This window comes from Plecotus auritus (assembly GCF_963455305.1).
Source record: "Plecotus auritus genome assembly, chromosome: 1".
Classification (NCBI taxonomy): domain Eukaryota; kingdom Metazoa; phylum Chordata; class Mammalia; order Chiroptera; family Vespertilionidae; genus Plecotus; species Plecotus auritus.
The window spans coordinates 165,328,337-165,349,815 of NC_137770.1; the positions used below are offsets into that span (position 1 = coordinate 165,328,337).

General features: G+C 40.5%; 1 protein-coding gene and 1 pseudogene across 4 annotated transcripts in view; one reads left to right on the plus strand and one right to left on the minus strand.

Annotated features, from left to right (window-relative positions):
• Window positions 1-21,479, minus strand: part of WDR37 (WD repeat domain 37) — an 89,635-nt gene that overhangs the window by 53,550 nt on the left and 14,606 nt on the right. For 2 of the 3 annotated variants that reach the window (XM_080665552.1, XM_080665553.1), the window contains exons 2-6: window positions 17,910-18,087; window positions 12,327-12,423; window positions 5,052-5,147; window positions 4,685-4,749; window positions 345-480 (exon numbers count right to left, since the gene is read on the minus strand). In XM_080665552.1, coding sequence (XP_080521678.1) covers window positions 345-480; window positions 4,685-4,749; window positions 5,052-5,147; window positions 12,327-12,423; window positions 17,910-18,047 — 532 coding nt within the window. In that variant the 5' untranslated portion in view covers window positions 18,048-18,087. Of the gene's footprint in view, window positions 1-344; window positions 481-4,684; window positions 4,750-5,051; window positions 5,148-5,390; window positions 5,571-12,326; window positions 12,424-17,909; window positions 18,088-21,479 lie in introns of those variants that run through there. The other variant, XM_080665554.1, reaches the window with a different exon arrangement.
• Window positions 9,358-10,901, plus strand: LOC308255621 (F-actin-capping protein subunit alpha-1-like; annotated as a pseudogene). Its single transcript has 3 exons — window positions 9,358-9,468; window positions 10,153-10,283; window positions 10,496-10,901. The product of its transcript is annotated as an F-actin-capping protein subunit alpha-1-like (transcript).

The window sequence follows — 21,479 nt, forward strand, 5'->3', positions numbered from 1 at the left end:
AAATGTACTTTCAAAAGCAGATATACACATAAATAACAAGAAAGCCAATCAAAAAAATACCTAATATGTTTAAAAGACATTCCACCTTCTGCTGCCTTGAATAGTGATTCCTTAACAGAGTTGGCTATATACCCTGGAGAAAGACATGGCATCACACCCACAGACTGAGACAGGCCTGACAGGGGCATCAGAACTAAGCACTAAGTCAAGGCTTTATATGAATGACTGCTCGGCCACATGTCTCCTCCCAGGGTCATTCTGCTACCAACACCCAAAGGTAATTCATTCACACCAGCTGTTGTGCAATCATGCGTGACAAGCCACAGGGCTAGCTTGGGACTCACCAGCAGATGCGGTCCCCAGCACCACGGGCTGTGTTCTCGCCACACTGACATCCCAGATGCCATCCCTGTGGCCAATGTACTCCTTCACAAGCTGGCACACAGCCCTTGATGTGGTGGCCTTGAAGCTGGAGACAATCTAAAATTGTGACAGGAAAGAATATTGTAGATGATTAACTGGGCAAATGTTTTTTAAGTTAAAAAGGATGTTTTGAAAATGTATAAATCATTGAACAGAATATTTAAAACATTAAAGGAACACAACATAAATGCAAACAATGGAACTCATCCAGCTGGATATCACAAAGCAGGAATGAAGTCCTTACAAAGGCCCCAAAGAGCCCCACCAAGTCCCCCACTCCCCATAAGCATGTCCTACCATGAAAAGAAAAGCATATTTATGTGTTGCAAGTCACTCTTCCAAAATTCAAATCATCAAAAAATTTCCAAATTCTGGAAGATATACCCCAAACCCTTAATACTAATCACTTTCATTATTGGGGACTTTCGTTGTGTTTCTTTTTGTTTTTGGTGACTGATACGAACCATGTTATTTTTGGGAAACACTAAAAGATGGCCCCTCTAAACAAATGAGATCTTTCCAGCATTGTCTGATGAACACGAGCTTGATGACCACACCATACTAGGAAGAGGCACAGGGCAGTGATAGCAGCCAGGGTGCAAGCAGCTCACAGTCTAATGGGGACAGACCCAAGCACCATACAGGCCACAAGATGGTGCGGCATCATCTAGCATGACACAAAGCAAACAATTCTCCCTTTCCTTACAAGGAAAAGTGGAAAGCATGTGAGGAAGACACTAATTCAACACAAAGAACTCCCCAGAATTTCACTTTTAAAACTGTAAAATCAAGTGAAAAAGAAAAATTGGTGGCGTTATACAGCTGTTTGAAACTCTGAGTTAGCAAAGCCCTAAAAAGATGTCTCAGTTCATTCTTAGTGAAAACACAACCCACTGTTGCATCAACTCGGGTGTGAGTACCAAGTTATTCCTAACACAGCGGGTGACAGAACAAATGTGTTAGGAGACCCATTCTCACCAGCACCATACACAGGTTCTGACTTGACTTAAATATACATGGAATTACGAAAGGACCAGGTCAACCTCAAACTTTCTTCTTTTTGAAAGCTCATATCCTACTCAACCTAGTAAGATTGTCACTAAACGTGGAAACATTGCTGTATAGGTGCCATTCATGTGTTAAATAATGTAACATTTAGAAAGGGATAAGTGGAAAAACATGCACAGCCTACCCCCACAGTAAGTGGTAGCAAGTTTAATTTTCCAAGTTTGCCATTTCTATACAGACCGTATGAATATGAGAAATGAACAACTGAGGCCACATCCATCACCGACCCTATGGGAACAGTAAGGACTAAGGGGCAATGACTCACAAAAACATTTCTGGTGGATTTCTGGAAGAGGTAATAGGCAATCCAAGAACACTAACACATTGCTCCTAATGCCACTACATAGTGACCACCTCTTAACTCTGTTCTTAAAAGTGTTAACTGCTTAGCCACAATTGCAAGGAGGCCCCACCAAAGTCTGAACTACTCAGAGAAAACGTTCATGACAGAAAAGCAACATGATGAAGCAACAAATGGACACTCACACATCCTAACTGAGATATAATCTATACTACTTTAACAAAATCCAATGTGTGAAGGTTTTCACAAGTTTCTTTCAAGTAGTTTGCAGATTAAACTGTCGTACCTGCCTTCCTCCTTCCTGGTTTGCTCAGTGAACTTCGGTTTTCCACTATGTCACCAACCACACTACCTACCTACCTGCTGAGTCAGGAGGAAAGTAATAAACCCAGAACACAGTGCCTATCTACTGCACTGTACTAGCTCTACTACCCAGAACATGCATGGCACCAATCAGAATACATTCTGATATCAGATCATTTCTCCCATTTTTAAATAATGTCATATATGTTCATTGTTATTCTTTAAGATGGGTACACTCACACTGTGCATAATGCTATAAAGATCATTACCCACATGCTTCTCATAAATTCAGATCAATTTCTAGTATCCAAAATGATTGGGCTTTAAATACATTATTTTTAAAGCAAAGTGTTATTGTACACACCCTTACCTTTGCCCCAATCTTATTTTTCACTACTCATGGTAAAGAATAATTTTATATAATCCTTTATTCCTCTACTTCAAAAATTATCAGAGCCCTAGTCGATTTGGCTTAGTGGATAGAGTGACAGCCTGCGAAATGAAGGGTCCCGGGTTTGATTCCCATCAAGGGAACATGCCTAGGTTGTGGGCTCGATCCCCAGTAGGGGACATGCAGGAGGCAGCCAATCAATGATTCCTTCTCATCACTGATGTTTCTATCTCTCTCTCCCTTCCTCTCTGAAATCAATAAACAACAAAATTACCAGAAAGTTTTGGCATTCTAAGTCTTTACATTATATACATAAGCTAGAATCACTAAATAAACAATATAATCTCTCTATATATAAAAGCCTAAGCGACCGTTAGGACCCAACGACTGGAACGACCTGAATGACCGGTTGCTATGACACACACTGACCACAAGGGGTCAGACGCTCAATGCAGGAGCTGTTCCCTGGTGGTCAGTGCACTCCCACAGCCAACCTCCCACGGCTGGCCAACGTTCCCCAGTCCCTCCCTGCAGCCGGCGACCAACCTCCCATGGCCCCTCCACCCAACCCCTGCTGGCCTGGCCCTGCCCCTGATGGGCCCTGATCGAGGGTGGGGCTGGCCGGCGACGATCACTGGCTAAGCTGAGGGACCCCACCCATGCACGAATTCGGGCACCAGGCCTCTAGTACTCTAATAAGAAGTTAAATGAGAAAGAACATAATCTCACTGCATTTGAAAAAAGTTTAACACTGATTTATTAAAAACTTCAAATCTAGTTAAGTTTAAGCTAAATACATAAAAATAAAGTTTTTAACCATTTACATTTCAAAGTTATTTAAAAGAAGAAAAAAAAACAGTCCTAGCCAATTTGGCTCAGTGGATAGAGTGTAGGCCTGCGGACCAAAGGGTCCCGGGTTCAATTCCAGTCAAGGGCACATACTTGGTTGCAGGTTCCTCCCCAGCCCGGGCCCTGGTCAAGGCTTGTGCAGGAGGCAACCAATCAATGTGTTTCTCTCACACCAATGTTTATCTCTGTCTTCCCCTCTCTCTTCTACTCTCCCTGGAAATCAATGGAAAAATATCCTTGGGTGAGGATTAACAACAACAACAAAAAAACACAAGAACAAGAAAATGTCAGCAATACTCTTATTTTTAACTAAGAATTGCCAAAGACTTCTAAGTAAGCAGAAAGACCAACTCTGCTACATTAATTGCAGTTAATCTCACTTTGGACCTTAAGGGAAATAACTTTAAGCTTAGAGAACAAACTGGAAAAATAGAAAGTTAACAATAACTATTTATGTCTTTATAGCAGACTCGCCACAAATTTAAACTTTCCCTCAAGTTTAGAAAAGGAGTGTGCATTTGTTAAGGTTAGGTAATTAATTTACATTTTGTATACTCAAAATACTCCAAAGTAGAGATGCATACAAAATTACCTCAAAATATTACTTCATAATGGTAATTCCTCATAAATATTTCCAAGCAATTAAATCCTGCCACTTTAAGAAAATCAGAACAAGATAATTTAAGAAAAAGCAAAATACCACACCAAAAAAAAAATGCCTTGGAGACAGTCCTTCACTTCCTGATCATACTTGGAAAATTAGAGAAATTGAACTAAAACTTAACTACAGTTCAGAATGTAATTTGCCAACAGGGGGGTGAGGGCATGAGCGGGGGTGGGGGTTGGGGGACAATGGAGGGATGAGGACACATATGTAATACCTTAATCAATAAAGAAATTTTAAAAAAAAGAAAAAAGAAAAAGTGCCTTGAAGTGGGGAAATGATGAAAATAGATATAGCATACCTATATAATTATATTTTATGCTGCCATTAAAATGTGTTTACAAAAAAAAAAGAATGTAATTTGCATTGCTTTATACCTATTTATTAGTTTTCTACAAATTCAGAGTCTCTGTATCAAGCCAAATAATAATACAAAATATATCTTTCCTCAAAAACACACAAATTTACTGATGCATAATATATTCACCTCAACAAGTATTAGTATCTGGTGTCTATACACTGTGGCCATTTAACAAATCTATCCTTCTAAAAAATGACTTAATACCAGAAGTTTATCTTTTCCTATCAGACATATCTAATTAAAAATATGCAACTTAAGAGTATACAGTACATATGCCCACCTTAAGTACCACATGACTGGCCCACGAGCCAGCGCCTTGCATACCTTACTGGTGGAGGCCTTGTAAGTGGTCTTCAGCTTCTGAGAAAGCTGGCTGGTACTGTGACTGGCTGCCGAGACAGAGAATCAACAATCAATACAGCCACACAACTAAGGAGCCACCAACTTTCAGAGCTGGGATATAACTGCAGTCATTAATGGGATCGTCCATTTCACATAGGAAGACAGTGCAATTGAGAGGTTTGTCTGTCCATGCGGACATGGGAGCAACAGGCAATTCCTTCTTTCTTCTGTGCCTACACCTAAATTATAGACCCAAGTAGTGCTAAAAATCAATGAATTATGTCCTACATTAAATTCCAAATTCCCCCCACGTAATCTGCAGGGCATAATTCACAAATACCCGCCTTACCTTTAGTTTTCAGTTGGCCCTTACTCAGTTCTGCCCCATCGATCACTTGTCCTTCAGCAGCTAAACGCTCATTAAGAGTCTCAATTTCTCTACGCACTGGAAATAAAAAAAAAAATTTTTTTAAGTTAAAATGTGTATCTAGCTGGTTTGGCTCACTGGATAGAGCATCAGCCTGCAGACTGAAGGGTCACGGGTTCAATTCCAGCCAAGGGCACATGCCCAGGTTGCAGGCTCTATCCCCAGTGGGGGGCATGCAGGAGGCAGCTGATCAATGATTCACTCTCTCTCCCTCTCCTTTCCTCTCTGAAATCAATTTTAAAAAATGCTGTTTAGCCTCACCTGTTTGGGTCAGTGGATAAGAGCGTCGGCCCTCAGACTGAAGGGTCCTGGGTTCAATTCCGGTCAAGGACATGTACCTTGGTTGCAGGCTCCATCCCCAGTGGGGGTTGTGCAGGAGGCGGCTTATCGATGATTCTCTCTCATCGATGTTTCTAACTCTCTATCCCTATCCCTTCCTCTCTATAAAAAATCAATAAAATATTTTTTTAAAAAAATGTTGTTAAAAAAAAAGAAAAAGAGTTAAAATGTATACTTTTTGTTTAAATATATTGACTACTTCCAAACCTTGAGCACATAAAAATGTTATATATTGGTATTTTCTAAACAAAGACCTGAATAATATCCTATAAACAAAATCACAGTTTACAGAGATCTTAAAAAATTCAAGACATGATTCCAAAAATAGAAACTGGTTCTCATCAAGCAGAGCTGTTGGATTTCAATGTAATTTTTTCCCTTTGTATTTTATCCTATATATTTAAAAACATTATCCTGATATTGTCCAAAACTAAATGTAATATTACAGTCTAGCTGAGGACACTGAAAACAAGGGGAAAAAACATAAAAAAACATAATCAGCCCTAACCAGTTTGGCTCAGTGGATAGAGCGTCAGCCTGCGGACTGAAGGGTCCCAGATTTGATTCCGGTCAAGGGCATGTACCTTGGTTGCAGGCACATCCCCAGTCAGGGGTATGCAGGAAGCAGCTGATCGATGTTTCTTATCGATGTTTCTAACTCTCTGACCCTTCCCTTCCTCTCTGTAAAAAAATCAATAAAATATATTTTTAAAAAACAAAATATAATCATTGTTGTATGGCACCACAGAGCACCAAGTGAGGATTATATATAAGGAAGATTAAAAACTGAAATTATGAAAAATAAATAGAAGTAGAGGTGTATGGGAACAGAAGAGGAGAATAAAGAGGAAGGACATCAGCTCTAAAGAAGAGACTGAGCAGAGACACTGAAGGGAGGAAGCAGACACAGCTGTGCTATGGACAGATGCTATTATCCCGCTGTTTCCACACTATGCAGATGAGAAAAGAGACCAGTGGGGGAAGGACTTATCGAAGGACACAACCTACTACTGTAGCCTTGTAGCTGGTCCCTGTCTGACCACAAATCCACCCAGCACTAAAGGCTATGAGCCTGCCATGCTGCCTCCCAGGCCTGGACAAGATCAGTTCAGACTAATGTGAGGCCAAGTATCTGGGTGAAAATGCAAATGAGATCAATTAGAAAGAAGGCCAAGCGCAAAAGGCTCTGAACAAATCCAGTCTGAGAAATTTCAACTCTTATCTCACAGGCAACAGGCAGTCACTGACCCTCCAGCATTAGTCATCTGTAAATCCTACATTTTTTCTTGGAAGACTGTACAAATTCATAAAACACAAGGCCTTAGATCACAATGGAAATTCAGCAATACTTGGGTCCATACAACTGTGATACTAAAAAAAATGCTTAAAATCAGATGCAGTACATGATTCCTAATTTTATTTTATAAAATGTTGGAATACTTTCTTCCTCTGTAAATTTTCAAGATGGCCTTAAAAGGAAAATCCAATATCAAAACACTAAATTTTCTAATAGCAAAGTTTAAATTACATAGGATTATACTCTCTTCACTACTGACCCAACCACACCACTTAGTTCTAGAGTAAAAATATTCTAATAATATAAAAGCTGTTTATTAGTATTCAATTTTTAGGATCAATTTACAAAAGACCTGATTATGGTTAAAACTTTTACAAACACAAACCCTGGAAAATAACGAAAACTGGAAAGTAATAGGGCAGTGAGGGGTAAAGGAACCATTTCCTAACATTTTGCAAAGTATGACTTCATGTAAACTAAACAGAGCAAAAACAAATTAAGTTTATAAAATAATTACTAGAAGAACTAAAAGCAAAAAATGCAGCAAATGTTTTCCTTTGCACAGTGGGATGGGTCAACAGGCAGAATAATGACAGATATGTTTCTTTTTTACTCTGCTTCATATCAGGCATACTGGTGTGCCACAAGAATTTTTAAAATATGCAATACCTGACTAGTCAGGGGCACTGACCTCTTTTCCCTTAAATTGTCATATAAAAAAAAATAATAACAGCCTGTAGAGAGCGCCTGGGAAGGCACATGAGCATTACTCTTTTTTTATATTTTTTTAATTGATTTTTTTACAGAGAGGAAGGGAGAGGGATAGAGAGTTACAAACATCAATAAGAGGGAAACATCGATCAGCTGCCTCCTGCACACTCCCCACTGAGGATGTGCCCGCAACCAAGGTACATGCCCTTGACCAGAATCAAACCTGGGACCCTAGAGTCCACAGGCCGAACCTCAATCCACTGAGCCAAACCGGTAAAGGCAAGCATTTCTTTAATTATTGTCAGCTGAATTCAGTGGCATTGGCAGAGCCACGTTCTGGAAACACCCTTGCCAGAGGCAGGTGTGTTGTCAGCTTGACCTTCAGTTCAGGCATTAGGGGGTGGGTTTCATTATCTAAATCCAGCCAAGCACCAGGAACAAACACGATTATCGGCCCACCCAGAAGTGACTGATTACAAAGAACCCACAAGAATGCACATAATCTCCTTTGTCTTGGGCTTTAGTAAAACTTCCTGGTTTTTGCAGTATAAAATAAATGCGCTGTATTGGCTCTGGGTCCCTGTCTCTCCATCAGAGGAGAGTGATCTCACCCAGTCCCAGCTTTCCCTACTGTATTTGTGTCTGTCTCTTTCATTTTCTCAATCCCCAGTCACCCCTACTCAGGAACCGAACCGCTCTCTAGCCTCGCTGGACACGGAGAAGAGAGAAATATTTATATCTAACAGCCAACACAATAGCCATCTGGTGTGAATAAATCAAAATTGTACCTATTTATTTGATCAGATTGGCAAAAAATGTATTTTTTGGTGTGCCACAGAATTTAATATTTAGTTTATGTGTGCCATGAGATGAAAATGGTTGAAAATCACTACTTTAAGGAAATGAAGGAATTGCTTCTAAAATAAAAAATTTTTAATGTTTTTTCAATTAGTTTACATTCAATATTTTGTATTAGTTTCAGATGAATAGAAATTGTTTAAAAAAAACTAAAGACAAGAGAAAGAATATATGCATCCCTATGTTCATAATAGCAAAATTTACAATAGCTAAGATTTGGAAACAGCCTTAAAATGCCCATCAGCAGATGAGTGGATTAAAAACCTGTGGTACATGTACACAATGGAATACTATGCTGCTGTAAAAAAGAGAGAACTCTTACCATTTGCAACAGCATGGATGGACCTGGAGAGCATTATGCTAAATGAAATAATGCCAGTCCAAGAAAGCTAAGTATCACATGATCTCACTCATTTGTGGAATATAATGAACAACATAAACTGATGAACAAAAATAGATCCAGAGACACAGAAGCATCAAACAAATCATCAAACCTCAGAGGGAGGGCAGGGAAGGGGGACAGGGAGATCAACCAAAGGACTTGTATGCATGCATATAAGCATAACCAATGGACACAGACAGTAGGGAAGTGAGAGCCTGTATTGGGGGGCATGAGTGGGTGAGAAGAGATCAATGGGGGAAAAGAGAGTCACGTAAACCTTTCAACAATGAAGAATTTTTTTAAACAAAGAAACTAAAGACAAGTCCTGGCTGGCTTCATTCAGTGGTTAGAACGTTAGCCTGCTCTAACCATGAGTGTTCTTGGGTTGGATCCTGGTCAAAGGCACATACCTGGGTTATAGGTTCGTTCCCAGTCCCAGGCAGGGTATGTGCAGAAAGCAACCAAACCAATCAATGTATCTCTCTCACATCAACGTTTCTCTTTTTCTCTTTCTCTCTCTCCCCCTCTCTCGCTCTCGCCCCCCCACCCCTCCACTCCCTTACACTATCTCTAAAAAAAAAAAAAAAAAAAAATCAAAGATCATCCATGGTGAGGATTTAAAAAAAACACCTAAAGACAAGATGGCCGATTTCGAGAATCAGGTGACAAATGAGAAGGTACACATAGTTGCTAAATTCATCACTCATTCACCCCCCAGAGGAATTTAATGAAGCATCCTATATAATAAAGAGGTAATATGCAAATTGACCCTCACGCCCTCATAAGATGGATGCCTACGACCAGACCGGCAGGGGGGTCAGTGAGGGACGACCAAACGACTGAACAGCAGGCTGTGTGGGGCGACCAGGCTAGTAGGAGGGGGCAGTTGGGGGTGATTAGGCTGGCAAGAGGGGCAGTAAGGGGTGACCAGGCCGGCAGGGGGGGCAGTTGGGGGTGATTAGGCTGGCAGGAGGGGCAGTAAGGGGTGACCAGGCCGGCATGGGGGGGGTGCAGTTAGGAGCGACCAGGCTGGCATGGGGGGACAGTTGGGGGAGACCAGGCCAGCAGGGGGGGGGGCAGTTGAGGGTGACCAGGCCAGCAGCGGGGCAGTAAGGGGTGACCAGGCTGGCCAGTGGGGGGCAGTTAGGAGTGACCAGGCTGGCAGAAAGGGGGCAGTTGGGGGCAACGTGGCTAGCAGCGGGGGGGCAGTTAGGGGCGAACAGGCCGCGGGGGTGGGGGGCAGTTAGGGGCGATCAGGCAGGCGGACGGGGGGCAGTTAGGGGTGACCAAGCAGGCAGGCAGGTGAGCGATTAGGCGCCAGCGGTCCAGGATTGTGAGAGGGATGTCCCAGATTGAAGAGGGTACAGGCTGGGCTGAGGGGACTCCTCCCCACTGCAAAATTTCATGCACCAGCCCTCTAGTTCAAAAATGCCCAGCTACTTCTTAATATTGAATGACAATTTCCTTGAGGAAGGGGCAACACATGCATTTGCCCAGTATAATATGGATCAGTTCACACCTATAGAAATAGAAGGATATGAAGATCAAGTCTCAATTACAAAACACAGTGACCTGGATAATAGCAGATTTTCCAATCCAAGAAACAAAATTTCCTTTAAGTTTAATCAATTACAGAAAGAAGCAAGTTACTTCCAGCCAGAGGAAGTACTAGTAGATGAGGTCTGAAGTCTTGGAGAGAATCCTGTGACAGCACTTTAAGGCCCTATGTGAAAGATCATCATTTCAATGGCTTTTGTGATGTTTATGTTCAAACTATAGATGGGCAACAGACCATTATTATATGTATTGAAAGCCACCAGTTTCAGCCTAAAAACTTCTGGAATGGTCATTGAATATCACAATGAAAGTTCACCATCACACTACCTACAGCCCAGGAGATTGGAGTACTTAAGATTCAGATTCATTATTATGAAGATGCAGTGTTCAATTGGTTAGTCAAAAAGATGTACAGGATTCAGTAACTGTTTCGAATGAAGTCCAAACTACCAAGGAGTTTATTAAAATCACAGAGCATGCAGAAAATGAGTATCAGACAGCAATTAGCGAAAACCATCAAACAATGCCAGATACCACATTCAAGGCCTTGTGCCAGCAGCTTCCAGTTACCCACACCAAAATTGACTGGAACAAGATACTCAGCTATAAGACTGGCAAAGAGCCCTAGCCCAATGGTCGGCAAACTGCGGCTCGTGAGCCACATGCAGCTCGTGAGCTGCAGTTTGCCACTCTGTTGACTAATGAGTTTGCAGACCACTGGGATAGAAGCTTAATCACAAGGAACAACAACAGCCTGTAATTATTGGAATCGAGAGTCTAGGTCAGTGGTCAGCAAACTCATTAGTCAACAGAGCAGCAAACCACGGCTCGCGAGCCGCATGTGGCTTGTGAGCCACAGTTTGCCGACCACTGCCCTAGCCGGTTTGGCTCAGTGGATAGAGCATTGGCCTGCAAACTGAAGGGTCCCGAGCCCAACAACCAGAGTATGTGCCATGACCGTGAATCAAACTGTAACCTCCTGGTTCATAGGTTGATGCTCAACCACTGAACCACAATAGCTGGGCAGCATTTTTATTTCAAATAAAATATATTTGTATGGTTTTTAAAAACACACACACAAAAAAAAACCCCACTAAAGACAAACTAATTAAAATTTATTTTGATTTACCTTTAACTAATAAGTCAAACAGATAATATATTTTAGGAAATCCTCAAAATACAGTATATTTTAGTCCTAACTGGTTTGGCTCAGTGGATAGAGTGCCAGCATGTGGACTCAAGGGTCCCAGGTTTGATTCCGGTCAAGGGCATGTACCTTGGTTGCAGGCACATCCCCAATAGGGGGTGTGCAGGAGGCAACTGATCTATGTTTCTCTCTCATCGATGTTTATAACTCTCTATCCCTCTCCCTTCCTCTCTGTAAAAAATCAATGAGATACATTTTTTGAAAAATACAGTATATTTCAAATTTAAAAAGAAAACCATGAATCAATGTTTTCATAATTTACAGTATACTTTATGTAAGATGCATTTATTTTTTATAAAATCATAATTCAGATCAGCAGGTGTGGTCAGCATAACACTCCCCACCCCAAAGATAACCTGTGAACATGTGACCTCATGGCCAAAGTGCCCTGCGGGTATGACTAAGGTGAAGAACCACTGATGGGGAGATCAACTTGCATGACTCAGGTGACCCACCCTTCCCACATGCCCTTAGGAGTGGGTCAGAGATGACAGAGGAGGGATGAGCCACAGAGTGTGGCAGGCTCTACAAGCTGGGAATACCAGCAAAAAGGTGGGGACACTGTCCTCACTCCAAGTAAATGAAATCTGCCACAAGCCAAACAAACAGGAGGAGAAGATTCCTTCTCATGCCTCCAGAAGGAACACAGCTCTGCCCACACCTGATTTTAGTCTGCAGAGCTGTAAGGTAATAAATTGTGTTATTCAAAGTCACTAATCTTAATATGGCAGCAAAAAGAAAACGAGTACAGTGGTGAATGTCCACCCACAAATATGACTCTCAAAGAGTATGTTTTGATTTTTAAGTGAAAAGTTATAAAAGTATATTAAGAGAGGAAATACTCACATTCTAAGTTTTCAATATAAAGGTTTTCAAATTCTCTTTCTATTTGACCAAACAGTTCCAAAAGTGTACTGCGAACTGAGGAAGGCAGTTTAGAATCCTGTAGAAAAAGAAGATTTTGTTTAAAATGCATAAATGAATGACAAACTCTGATACCAAGTACCAATATATTTTTTCCAAAGTGAATTATCTTTTATCTTAAGATTTTATATCTTTAGATGTTTTATTTATTATACATAAATGCTTACAGAACTTAAAGTCTCAAATTTCTATAGGTAAAACTAAAATCAAATTGTACAAATGGTTACCCAGGATAATATGGGATTCAAGAATAAGCATTTCCGCCCTAGCAAGTTTGGCTCGGTGGATAGAGCGTCGGCCTGTGGACTGAAGGGTCCCAGGTTCAATTCCGGTCAAGGGCACATGCCTGGGCTGCGGGTTCCATCCCCAGTGGGGGGCATGCAGGAGGCAGCCAATCAATGATTCTCTCTCATCATTGATGTTTCTATCTCTCCCTCTTCCTTCCTCTCTAAAATCAATAAAAATATATTGTAAAAAAAGAATAAGCATTTCTTCGAAACAACGTAATTGTTTTTTTACAAGGGAGGAAATAAGCCTACCTTAATTTAAAAATTCCATATTTATAGAGAAGGCATGCAGTTCTCATAAATAAAATTATATTATGTCCTGGCCAGGGTGGCTCAGTTGGTTGGAGCACTGTCCCCTACACTGTAGGTCATGGGTTTGCTTTCGGGTTTAGGACCTAGGTTACGGGTCAATCCCTAGTCAGGGAGCATATGGGAGATAACTGACCCATGTTTCTCTTTCTCTCTTCCTGTCTCTATAAAATTAATGACTATATTGTGCTCGCTTCGGCAGCACATATACTAAAATAAAATTAATGACTATATCTTTGGGTGAGGATTTTTTAAATTACATTATAAATAGCCTTTAAATTCTATCATGTGGTATTATAAGTTAATTTTAATAAGTTATATATTAATAGAAATTGTGCCTTATAGAATCCTCATGTCCACTGTAACTGTATGTAATACCTAAAAGATTATCATGAGAAGAGAAAAAAGAAAAATTTCACCTGTAAAAGCAAAATTTATATCAATTAGCCCTAACCGGTTTGGCTCAGTGGATAGAGCGTCAGCCTGTGGACTCAAGGGTCCCAGGTTTGGTTCTGGTCAAGGGCATGTACCTTGGTTGCGGGCACATACCCAGTGGGGAGAGTGTGCAGGAGGCAGCTGATCGATGTTTCTCTCTCATCGATGTTTATAACTCTCTATCCCTCTCCCTTCCTCTCTGTAAAAAATCAGTAAAATATATTAAAAAAACAACGTATATCAATTAAATGAAAACATTACCATGTAAGTTCCCAGTTAGCTCCTGGTGCCTGCATGCCTCAGCACATGCTCTGCACACCTCCAGTTCCGTCTAAACCTCACGGGAAGTCAGTGGGAAGAAGCAACATCTCAGCTAAATTTTTAGGGATGGTAAATGAGTAAGCAGTGCCCTAGGCACCAACTGTGTTCACAAGCATTTACCTTCCAGACACTGCTAATAACAGGGAGACTGCCACAGTCTGCATTCTATTATAATTTCCTAAGGACATGGCCTATTGTGTAGAGTATCTTCTATGTAACAACCGCCCCCCCTTCCCAGCACTTAAGAGTATTCTTAAGCAAAATTCTTAATAAGTATTTCTAAAACAATGTTTTAATACTTTAACTGCTGGCACAGTAATTTTCTAAGTGGTTTTTCAAATTTATATGCAGAACAAACTTTTTGATGTTTAGTGAGTTGCAAATATATATAACGTTTATTAAATTCCTTCACATTAACTTCTTAGGAAGACAAGAATTTTAGGCAAAATGATCTCTCATGACATAAGCATTTTAGCACTATGTTTTGAAGTAATCACAGAATGCGCAAGTAAATTTTACAAGCTACTTGAAAATATACGTGAAGCCTTGTTTATAAACTGAATCTGATAGAACTGGTTCACGGAGCCTCTCTCAATACCCCTTTAAAACCAATTAAAAAAAACATGAAAAAAAAAGAAATAAAAACTTAAAGTAAGAATGAAAAATAAACTAAACTAAACCAGCACAATTAATGTTTAACACACTGTCTGCCCTGCCTCATGGCCTTGCCTAGTCTCTTCCCTCTCAGTGCCATGTCCTTGCAGAACCCCTCATTCAGTTAGCCCTCCTCAGAGTGTCACTCGGAAGCTTTTCTGACTCCCAAGGCCCAATCTCCTCTTATGTCTATCAATTCCAACTCACCTACACCCACAATGTTTAAGATCCTTATTCAGCCACTGAAATGTTACATTTACTTAAATAGTAAATGCCTCTTAAAATGTAATTGTAATGGAGATAAAATTAAGATGTCAGTGTTAATGTCACTTTATAAAATAAAGACAATCAATAAGCAACGTGCAGTGAAATGAGAACTTTTCCACTAGAGGGCAAGAGGCCTGACTGAGCTCCTCCTGACCTTTCCTAACAGCTCTCCTAGTGCCATCTGACTTCACAGACCCTGAACTGAGGAATTTAACTTAGAGTATCACTTGAGAAAACTCCTAACAGAAAAACTATGATTCAGTAAAGCTTGTAAAGGGATTTACATTTTACCACAGCAGCATGTACCTGGATAAAGGACGACCCTCAATGAATGCTCCATGAGCACAGGGATTCAGTCGCCCTCTGCAACTACAGACTTCTCATCCCTGAGCTAAGCACTGCTTCCTAAACTACTTCCGACTCATGAATCTAAGAGGTAATTTACTATAGCTTCTTCACACTAATCTTCACTATTGATAGTGCTCCCCTACAAACTCAAAGAGCATGACTGTAACCTCCTCTAGAGAGTGATGACCTATTGTTCAACTCAAACCCACTGGTAAAATCAACCACCTGTGCTCTCAGACCCCTCTGCTTACAACCACTAAGACAACTGCTTGCCCCCACACCACTGCTACCATCCTCCCGCTGCTGAACCAGGCAAAGCACCTCACACCAGCCTTTCAGGACATGGACTCATCGACAAGTAGGATACCATCCAAGGAACACTGGAGACACCACGATGAGGGCCGGGAGCAGTGCTAGGCTGTGCAGCTTGGAGGGCTCTGAATGGCCTTCACAAAAGGTTACCCTGAGATGCAATTACCCATGGTGCTACATCACAATGGAGGGCAGGCCCTCAGAGGCCAAGAGAAGAACACACATACCTCACATGGCAGTTCATACTAGGAAATGGTAGCAAAGGTTATAGACGTTTTCACTGCTAGAAATGTAAATAAATCTAACAATTAAAAAAACATATCTTAGTAGTGGCCAATGTGGCTCAGTTAGTGGTGGTATATCGTCCCGTATACCGGAAGGTCAAAGGTTTGCTTCCGGGTCAGGGCACATACTTAAGTTTGCGGGTTTGATCCCCAGTCAGGGTGCGTACAGAAGCAACTGATCAATGTTTCTCTCTCTCCCCCTCCCTCTCCTTTTCTCTCTCTCTCTCTAAATCAATTTTTTAAAAAAAGTATCATCAGGTAAGAATTGAAAAAAAAAAACATTATCATAGACCAGGGGTGGGCAAACTTTTTGACTCGAGGGCCACAATGGGTTCTTAAACTGGACTGGAGGGCCGGAACAAAAGCATGGATGGAGTGTTTGTGTGAACTAATATAAATTCAAAGTAAAGGAGCGGAGGGGAGAGCAAGAGAACCGGATAGAACAACCGGATCCGGCCCGCGGGCCATAGTTTGCCCACGGCTGTCGTAGACTATTTACCTGCATTGACCAACATGGTAGCCAGTAGCTCCATTTGACTATTTAAATGTAAGTTAATTAAAATTGTTTAAATTCCTCAGTCACAGGAGACACCTAAGACTTATGGCTGCCATATCTGATAGCAAAGATCTAGAACATTCCATCATAGAAGGTGCACTGCACAGCTCTGGTTCAAACTCTTTCCTAAGAGTTATGGGCTGTGTTCCCACAAACTCATATGCGGAAGTCCTGACCCTCCTGCATCTCAGAATATGCCTTTATTCAGAGCTACAGTGATTTAGGTAAAATGGGGTCACTGGGGTGGTCCTAATCCAATCTGACTAGTGCCCTTATCAGAAGGGGAGATGAAAACACAGATACATACAGATGGACAACCATGTGAAGACACAAGTAGGAAACAACCATCTATAAGCCAAGGGGCCTCAGGACAAACTGCCCACACCTTGATCTCCAACTTTCAGCCTCCAAGACTGAGGGAGAATAAAGTTCTATTAAGTCCCCTCAGTCTATGTGGTACTTTGTTATGGCCACCCAAGCTCACTAACACACTAAGAATATCAAGCCCATTTTAGAGGCTCCTTAAAGTCTATGGTTTTTATTTCCAATACTGTTAAAATGTAGTTTCTTTTATACAGCAGAACAAGGTATTTGTTCATTTATTTATCCATTCAATACGTATTAACAGGGTTCTAACTGAATATTTACTATGTGACAAGCAATTGCACTAGGTTCTGAGTGTGTACTGCTGCCCTCCTAGAAGCTACATCCTGGAGGCCCAGAAATCAGAATCCCAGGCACGGTTCTAATAAGATCCAACATTCCAATGAGCCAATTTCTCATATTTCAGCCTTATTTTCCTGTTATATTATGGCTGTTGAATTAGTTATAATTGTGAAGGAATGGTCACAAAACTATATGTATGTATGCTTCTCTACATGCTTACCTATACTATTATGAATATGTATTACATATAGTTATAATCTATTTTATTATCAAATATACTTTTAGGTTTCACAATATCTTTTAAAAACTAACACATTTTTGTCATAATAAAGGAACTAAAAAAAGTGTAGGAAAACTTAGCCTTATCAATAAAATATTAGTTCATCTGATCAAAAGGGACATCAAATAGATGATATACTCTCTACAGAAAACTCGGGAGAAAGCCAAGAAAACATACTGAAAGACCTGATTCCAGAAACTCTCCAGAGAACAGAAAGATCACTGAAATAATACCTGATTCTCCTTTTCTTGAGACTATTAGACAGACAACTAAAACTGCACTGTAGAATAAAAACTGTACTGTAGAACAGCACAAAGAAGAAAAACTGATCCAAACTGTCACACCCACTTTTTTTTATTACTATATATTGTAAAAACATTAACCTGGGGCCCTTGCTGGTTTGGCTCAGAGGATAGAGCATTGGCCTGCAGACTGAAGGGTCCTGGGTTCAATTCCAGTCAGGGCACATGCCCAGGTTGCAGGCTTGATCCCCAGGAGGGAGCGTGCAGAAGGCAGCCAATCAATGATTCTCTCTTATCACTGATGTTTCTATCTCTCTCCCTCTCCCTTCCTCTCTGAAATCAATAAAAATATATTTTTAAAAAACATTAACCTTGGAATTGAATCCTGTCACTGTGTAGGCTACTGTATTTGACAGTAGTTTTATTTGGGGGAGGGAAGTTATGTTTTTGTTTTTTTGGTAACCCACACTTTTTCTCTACTTTAGAGACCTGTGTATATTTGGCTATTTCTGGAACATTACAATCATGCTCAACACTAACTTACTTGTCCTTCTAACATTTCTCTTGGCAAACCCGTCCTCTCCTGTTCAGAGCTGTTAGTTCTTCGTATAGAAAGGCTATGAGATTTGCGTTTCTGTTTTGCTTGGCGAGCAGTTGAACAGCTCCCGCTTTCTGTGGGCATTACTTCTACAAGGTGATATCCTGGTCACTCCTGCAATAAGCTAGACAAAAGCAGGAAAAACAAGAACTTTATTTCTGTTACAGCCAATTGAACTGAAGGAAAAACAGTGGACGAGATAATGACTACTTTTAATTCCAAACTTCCTTACTATGGTTAACATTGACTATATAATTTAGAATATGACAAATTAACATTTTAAGGTAGAGACCACACACAGCCTTTGTTAAAAAGGTAATTTTTTACCAAATTTCATTAACATGTTTTAAAAATCAAATAGCAACAAAGACTTTAAAATACAGAACAACTCTCCCTTAACCAGCTTTCCCCAGACTCAGCCTACTCCCCAGGGGAACCAATTCTAACTGCATGTCCTAGACAAGGGGTGGGGAACCTTTTATCTGCCAAGGTAACTTGGATATTTATTATCATTCCAGGGCCATACAAAATTATCAACTTAAAATTAGCCTTCTATATTTGGTCAAACATTTAATTAACCAACCCCTAATGCCTTGGCAGGGCCAGACCAAATGATTTCTCAGGACTTATACAGCCCAAGGGCCAGATGTTCCCCACCCATACTAAAGATTCTAGAGCAGCAATTTTCAACCCATGTGCCACAAGAAGTTTTAAAAGATGCAATACTAGACTATTTAGTCAGGAGCACTGACCTCTTTTTCCTTAGATTGTCAAATTTAAAAAATGACAATAGCCAACACAAGAGCCATCCCATGTGAATGAATCAAAATTATACCTACATTTTGTCAGATCAGCAAGAAACATATATATTTTGGTATGCCACAGGATTGTAGTAATTAGTTTGTGTGTGCCATGAGATGAAAAAGGTTGAAAATCACTGGTCTAGAGGAATACAATGCAGGCCACATATGTAACTGCAAATTTTCTAGTGGCCACATTAAAAAAAAAGTGAAAACAGGTGAAATTACTTTCAATTATTTATTTAACCCAATATGTTTAAAATAGTATCATTTTCATAACTGCAAAAAATACTAATGGAATATTTCTAGTTCGTAAGCTTCAAACTTCAATGTGTATTTCATATTCACAGCATGCCTCAAATGGAACCAGCCATGTTACAAGCACTTGCACGTGGTCAGGGCTGCCATGAGACAGCAGATTTTCATTTACCCATTTTGAATACTACATACTCATTTCATGCTACTATCAATTCTTCCTTCCAATATAACCATAAACATATATTATGTTAATATAATTTTAATTAACATACACATGATATTTCCTTCCTCAAATGCAGATTCATATCTTGAGCATTTTTTACTCTTATTGATCCTTCCTTTTCCCAATATATGTATGTTAGTTCATGTAATTTTAAGAAATACATGTATGTATCTTCCTTCTTCAACTACTGACATTTTGTTCTGACTAGTAGCCCTGTGCACGAATCCGTACGCCAGTAGCTTTCTGCAGGGCCTGGCCGCTCCGCACCTGCTGCCCAGAGGCTCCCCGCGGCCCAGAGGGCCATGCTCGGCTGGGAAATGCAAACGACTTCCCTCCCTGTTCTCAGGAACTCCAGGAACTCTGATAAAGGGCTTCCTTCCTCTTTCTCAGCCGGCTTTCACCCCTGTGCCTCCACCACCAGCCCCTCCGGTCACACTATCCTCCATCCCCCTCCCCCCTCTGGCTACCTGGATTTGACCTTCACGGGAGTCAGGGGCCACTGGACTCTGCTCAGCTTGCTGGTTCCTTCTCTTCTTTCTTAAGCGTTCCGCACCCCGGCCTGGCCAGAGGCCCATCCGCGGCCGGGCACTCAACGCTCACGCCGTCCGCCCCCCACCGCCTCCCCTCCCTGGACTGGGGGACTCCGGTGGGGCTGAGAGGTCTGGGTGCTGCCATCTTTGTTATGGAGTGGTGGTGAATTTGCATATTGCCCTTTTATTAGATAGGATCCTCTCCATTCCCCACTTCATTTTTTTATTTTTTTTAAAGTAAACACATTGTTTTGACACCATCAATCTCATTTAGTTAAATGTAAACCTTGGAGACATGAAACATCAATAAACAAACTACATGCAAATGAGAGTCCCACTTCACTTTAAGAAAGACTGTAGTATCCCACCTTTTCTTGAGCTCTACCCCACAGCCACCCATCTCCCAACTTTTGTTCTATCATTTGAGATTATATAAATGTGAGAACAGAGTTATGTGCCCTTTTGAGATTTTGAGCTTAATGCCCTTTGAGATCTACCGAAGTTGCTGCACACACCAATAATTACTGCCTTTTTTGAGGACTGGGTAGTATTCCATGTATGGATGTACTACAATTTAACCTTTCACCTACTGCAAAAAAAAATGTGGTTCTTTCCAGATTTTTACTATTACAAGCAAAGCACTATGAACAATAATACACAGGTTTTTGTGTCAACTCATTTTCATTTGTTTTGAACGAATGCCCAAACGTGAGATTGCTGGGGTATTGCGAAAATGCATATTTACTTTTTAAAAAGCATTATTGAGCCCTGGCAAGTATAGTGTGGCTCAGTTGGTTAGGCATCACCCTGTACATGGGTTACTAGTTCAATTCCCAGTCATGCCCAGGTTGTGGGCTCAATCCCTGGTAGGGGGTGTGCAGGAGGCAGTTGAATACTACCTACTCTCTCACATGGATGTTTCTCTATCTTCCCCTCTCTCTAAAACATCAAAAAAATAAATAAAAACATTATTGAGATAAAATTCAGATACCACGTAATTCACTCCCACAGCCAACTCTAGACGACCACTAAACTACTTTCCCTACATTTAAATTTTCTAATACTGGCCATTTAATATAAATAAACCCATACATTTAAAGCCTGATCTATTGTGACTGGCTTTTTGCACTTAGCATGTTTTCAAGGCTCATCCACATCACAGCACTGCATTAGCAATTTCTTCCTTTTTATTGAAAAATATAGCACATTTTACTTATCCATTCATCAGCTGATGGACAGTTGGTTATTTCCATTTTTAGGTTATTATGAATAATGCCACTATGAACATTAGCATGCAAGTTTTTATGTGCATTTATGTTTTCTTTTCTCTTACGTACATACCTAGGAATGGAATTGCTGGGTCATAAGGTAACTCTATGTTGAACAATGTTGTTGTTTTTACAAACCATCAAGTTACATTCCAAGGTGGAAAATATTCCTATCAGCAACGTATGAGATTCTGTCTTCCACATCCTCACCAGCATTTGGTTATCTCACTATTTTTAATTTTAGCTGTTCTGATAGGTGTGCAGTATCTTGTCATGGTCTTAATCTGCATTTCCCTGGTGGTTGGTGATATTGAACATCTTTATGTGTGCTTATTTTTGACATCTGTATATCCTCTTCAATAAAATGCCTCTTTATGTCTTTTGCCCATTTTCCTAATATGTTTGTTTGGATATTTACTGTTAAGATTTTAGAACTG